This window comes from Zingiber officinale, chromosome 2B (genome assembly GCF_018446385.1).
Source record: "Zingiber officinale cultivar Zhangliang chromosome 2B, Zo_v1.1, whole genome shotgun sequence".
Classification (NCBI taxonomy): domain Eukaryota; kingdom Viridiplantae; phylum Streptophyta; class Magnoliopsida; order Zingiberales; family Zingiberaceae; genus Zingiber; species Zingiber officinale.
Window position 1 is genome coordinate 136854614 of NC_055989.1, and position 5840 is coordinate 136860453.

General features: G+C 39.6%; 1 protein-coding gene across 1 annotated transcript; it reads right to left on the minus strand.

The window, feature by feature from the left end:
- Window positions 1-870: 870 nt before the first annotated feature.
- LOC122047408 lies at window positions 871-4239 on the minus strand. The gene has a single exon (XM_042608690.1). The coding sequence runs from the start codon at window positions 4170-4172 to the stop codon at window positions 1098-1100; it is 3075 nt and encodes a 1024-aa protein (XP_042464624.1). The 5' UTR covers window positions 4173-4239; the 3' UTR covers window positions 871-1097.
- Between the last annotated feature and the right edge of the window lie 1601 nt (window positions 4240-5840).

A 5840-nucleotide genomic window follows, 5' to 3' on the forward strand; every position in this document is an offset into this window, starting at 1 on the left:
ACTTAACAATGAGGAGACAACGCTAAAGACTGATCCGGGCCAGGAAAAGACCTGGAGTAGTTTAATATAACATTGTCAAACTGTTTGGAGTTAAGATGACTGAGTTCGGATCATCTGTCCCGCAATATCTCTATTCTCGTATCCCCTTACTGATCCGACAGACGAGATTATAATTTAAAGATGTCTTGTACATCACGAGGATACTACACACATCTTAAGGATGACATAACCGTCCGATCGACAAAGGAACTCAGGACAGAGGATCCAAACTAAAGATGAACACCCTTATTAGATGACCCATTACCTTAATATTGACTTTTATATATATATAATTTAGATATATAATTATTCAAACCAATTCATTCTAGAAATAACCAATCCAACCTTATAAAATTTTTCACCAACCACTAAAATAAATCACCGTTGTCCACTTAACATTATAGTAGATATAACAGGATAATCAAGTTAACAAAATGCTTATGATCATTTTATTCTGTCAATTTCCCTCAAGTTCTATATATGCTCTATGAGCTATCGGAGTATTACATCTACTAGTTTATCAACCGTCCAATAGGCTTCCACAATAATCTTGAAATTGATTGAAATGATCTCTCAAATTACTTCACTAACATGAAAAGAAGATTGATAACAATGATCAAATCAATTATCTCGGCCCAAATGAAGTGAAACATAGCAGAATCTAGCATCTGTTGACTGCCATCAGAATCTAGCATCTATTGGTATCCAACCAAGATCGTAACACCAAAAATGTCAAACGACCACATGTAAAGAGCTTAACATCAGTGCCAAATACGCATGTCCAGTTTCCAGCTGACTGAGCAAAAGGATTGGGTTGTGCACAATCTAGACTAAACTGGAACAAAGCTGTCATGTAAAGGTTTAACAGCCTACAAAAAGACCATACTAACATCATAAGTCTTACATTCAGTAATCTAACAAAGAAGGTGATGCAACAGATCCACCACTTACACTTGATAAGTCAACTTCCAACAGCCAAAATAAAGCAGGTGGTGATAAACACGACATCGATTAATTACTGATGCTAAAGCTAAAACAGGTTAGAAAAACTTGTTAAGTTAGGTACCAGAAGCAGCCCCATCTATCAAAGTTTTAACTTTCTTCAGGAGACCCTCCATGTCACCTACAAGATTTTCCCTTGCATCAGGCTTCATCATATCTGATGGCCCAGTCTCCTTCTCTGACGAACAAATCAGTGTAGATATCATCCTTTCTAGACTATCTCTTATGTAAGGAAGTGGAGGGATCGGATGAGAAGAACATGCATTTAGAAGTGGAGGCATCGGATGCGGAGAACATGCATTTGGAAGTGGAGGCATTGGTTGCGGAGAACATGCATTTGGAGGTGGAGGGATCGGATGAGAACATACAATTGGAGGAAGATAATGAAGACGATAACTAGTATAAGGTGGTGCAAAGACACCATTCTTGTCTGAGCTATTGAAGGCTTTCTCTGCATCAGTGCTTTTGGCAAACACAATTCGAGCACTGTTAGTTTCTTTCAGTAACTCTGTTTCTGATTCTATTACAACACCAAACTTGCAGAATGCCGAAACAAGTTCATTTTGGGAGGGCAGAGAAACTCCTGGGGAAAAAGTTAAGAGAAGAGCTCCAGGGTAACTGCAAAAATATTCACCATCCTTCCTCTGCAGCACAGCATTGTTTGTCTCCAACCCATGAGCAATGTCCTTACTCCAATTAACTATAGATACAGGATTGGCAAGTTTGCTCTTCTTCTTCTTCCTACCAGATTTGCTTTCTTGACAACCCTCTGAAACATTAAGGGCAGACTCTTCAGTTTTTTTTCCTTTGTGCACCGTCTTGCCTTTGTTCATCCTTTTTCCAACATCAGTTGGTTGCAAAGAATCAACATTATTAGGGAACAGAACCACCACACTCTCTTCAGTAGCTCCATCTTTGCTATTTATGTTTTCATGCACATCTTCTATAACATTTATAGCTTGAGTATCCACATTGGTAGACACTACAATGTTAGTTTCATCCATTTGCATCCTTTTATTCAGCCCAGCTTTGCCATGTTCAGAATGACTAATTGATTCAGGGCTAAAACCTATCCCGACCTCTGGACTAGCATTCTTTCTCTTTTTCGATTTAACAGCAGATGTCCGCACTTCAGAGCTATCATTGAAGGTTACCTCATTTGAACTTAAACCAGCCTGTGCCTCTTTCCTCTCTTTCTTTTTCCCTGTAGAATTTTGGGCTTCAGTGCTATCATTGACAGTAGCCTGTTTTGAACTAGAATCTAGTTCTATCTCAGAATTATCAGCATCCTTTCTCTTTTTCTGTTTACTAGTGGACTTTTGGGCTTCAGAGATATCATTGATAGTTTCATGTTTTGCACTTGAAACTGTTTCTGCCACTGATATAGGCATATCCTTTCTCTTTTTTTGTTTCCCTTTGGACTTTTCAACTTCAGAGTTATCATTGAAAGTCAACTGCTTTGGACTCGACCCTGTTTCTATCTCTAATTTAGCAGCATTCTTCCCCTTCTTCTGTTTCCCTGCAAGTTTTCCAATTGCAGAGCAATCATTGACAATGGCCTGTTTGGGAGATCCAATGTCATCATCACAGGTTTCACTCTGATGCTTCTGGTAACTTAGGAAGCCAGATCCACTAGAATACATCAAACTTCTGTATTTCATGAAGAAGCTTTTGATCATCAACTCAGCTGATGGTTTCTTCTTAAAATGTAGTGGATTGATAACCGTAGAGAGGAACTCTGAGAATATGTCTTTAATTAATATGCCTTCCATACTGAGTTCAGGCTTACCAGTATCCTCTTCCTGCCCATAGTTACAAAACGACAAGGTTGCAGAGTGTCTAGTGGTGGAGGTGTCAACAGCCTTCCTTTGTGATTTCACCTCAGCAACTGGTGAGTCCAAAGACTTGGTATGTGAAGCCAAACAAGTGTAAGGAGGTGAAAGGTACTTGCTCTTTTTTCTCTCCCGTCTATTTGAGAAGGTTTCTTCTTTGGTGTTGGAGGTTTCTTCATTGGCTTCAACACGACACTCATCGACATCAATTTTATCATTCTCAAGCTTCATTGGTTTCTTTATTTTCTTTGCCTTCTTCTTTACCTTAATCTCATCATCATCACTAACTTCAACAGTATCCAAATCCATTCCAGCAATGAGCGCTGCTATGCTCCTTCTCTTCTGGCTCTTATGTGAATTTTCCTCAGATTTCTTAGTACTTTTTTGAATACCAGTTCCACTGATCCAACACTCATCATCTCCCTCTCCATTTCCATCACCCAAGTCCCCAGGTGGTACATCAAGGTCGATCTTGTCCACCAACTCCATTGTTGTGCGACGATGATGGTACCCAGGCGAACAATCAGTCCACCCCTTTCCAAAAGCAATCACCCAACTCTTAAGAGCTAGAACTTGGAGCACATCAGCCGCGGTAACATCACAAGCCACCTTACAAAGATGCTCAAGGAACTCCGACGGGCGGAGATTTTTAACAGGAAGTCCAGTGAGTGGACTTGCAGCATACTTGGCTAGGTTCTCCTGCGGAATACAAAGGCAAGTCAGCTCTGACTGAAGGCGCCGCCCAATCTCATCCAGGGCGACCACGACGGATCCTACGAAGCTACCAGACTTGCTCTGCTTAAGCATGCGATGGAAATCATGAGAAAATGGCTTAAGGTGAGCCGGTTCGCACCAGGAAAAGGTGTCGCTACCAAAGAAGAAGACGAGGATGGCCGAACCACCACTCCTGTAAGCTTTCGTGGCGACTTCAGGAGCATCAGAAGGATCGAAAACCAGCGCCGGCCACCAGGGATGACTCCTGGTCTTCACCCACACGAAATCGCCGATGGAGAAAGGGGAAGCACCCGGCGATCCGGCTGCAGCAAACCCTAGTACCGTAACTTGGTCGACGGAATGTACATCCACCTCGGGTTTAGGTTCGGATCCGGGGATGTCTACTGGGGTTGGATATAGTACCTCGGAGGAGTCGCCATGCCCATCCCCCTCGAGAGATGTCCTACAATCGGAGGGTGGTGGATCTGATTGAGACTGAGATAGTCGGGAAGAGTCTGGGAGTTGGGCTGGTGGTATAGGTGGAGACTCTCCGGCGATAGGATCGTCGGCAGATAGGGTTTCCATTCGTGGGAGATCGAAATGTCGAAAGGAAAGAAAAGGAGAGGAAGGCGCAGAGTGGGAGGAGATGGTTAATTGGAGATGTGGAAAGGGGTTTAAGGGGAAAACGACGGGCGGTTCCACGGCTGACGGGAGGAAGGGTAAAGCTGTAAAATGGATAGGGCCGCTTTTTGAGACGGTCCAGCTTAATCAGTGTCAGACTGTCAGATCGAATGCAGGGTTTGTGTGACCCGTGAATCTGATCAGGTCTGAATTGGACCGTGCTTTTAGTACAGAATCGGACTAGCACAACTATGGGTCGAATTTAATTCATTTTTTATTTTATAAATTTATAATATTATAAATATTAAATATTTTATGTATTTTAAAAAAATCCAATTTAAATATATTTTAATTAATTAAATTTTAGCAAAAGTTTCCATGTTTTCTTTTTCATTTTTAGATTTTTTTGTTAATTTATCTTTTTTTTTTAATTCAAAATATTAGGTGCTATAAATGGATAGTATAGGCTATGTATGTGTTATGTAGAATAAACATATCCAAGCTTATTGCAAAATAATATATAAAATAAGGTGATTAACAAAATGAAGATGGTTTTTCTCTGATTGATATCACTTTTGGCTGAATCACTAAAGTGACTAGCATAATGAAAATTATTCTTCTCCGAAAGTTAAGTTCGTGAGATAAATGAATGATATGTTTGTGTCGATACTGAAGAGCCGTGACTGCTCTGATCATGCTAAGATTCGATGAATCAAAGTTGCTGCCGAGATTATACTATTCAGGTAATAAAAGTAACTATTTTATCTTGATAGAGTAGAATAATATGTATACAGTATTCTCTTGGATCTCTGAAGGGATTATTTTTCCGTTACGTATGTTATTGATTTTTCACAAAAGATCCCTATAGTGGTATCAAAACTGCTTGCGAATATGTATTTATCATTTTAGTTCTGTTTTATAGGTGATATAGATGAAGAATATGTCATCAAATACAAGCATGACATACATCAACATATATACATAATAAGTAACGTGACATGATCATGGTATATATACTATGATCTTCTCAAGCCAATGAGAATATCGAAAGGTTAACCTAAGGAATTACATCTTCTCCAAGTGCTTTTCTTCGTTGTTGTGTGCTGTTGGTCTTCTCCTTTTTCCATCGTAGTCAGTAAACTAGTATTATTCTTAATTGTACATTACAATTAAAAGAAACCTCGAGTTACATTCGAGAGTAGTCTATTTTTTACAATTGGAAGTATAAAGGTTAAAGGCACGACTCGCAGACCGTATTATGAATTACAACATACACACGCAATCATCTAATCACATTGGGGTAAGGGGTTATAATCATGCACCATGGCATAAATCATTCGTAATAGATCTATGAAATAAAATCTATTATGATTCTAAACAATGATTTATGAGACAACCTTAGAATGAGTTACTGCCCTTTGTCCATCAAGATGAACTTGAGACTCTCATAGCCTCAGTCCTTGCCATTCTAAACATGAGTTGCTTTCCACGTTTGGAGCAACCAACGAGTTGCTATTTAAAATTATTGTCCACGTATCAATTATCAAACTTTGCTAATTGGAGCAAAAACAACAATTGCTATCCACGTTTGGAGCAAAACAAACGTCCAGTAGCAACATAAATTACTGTTCA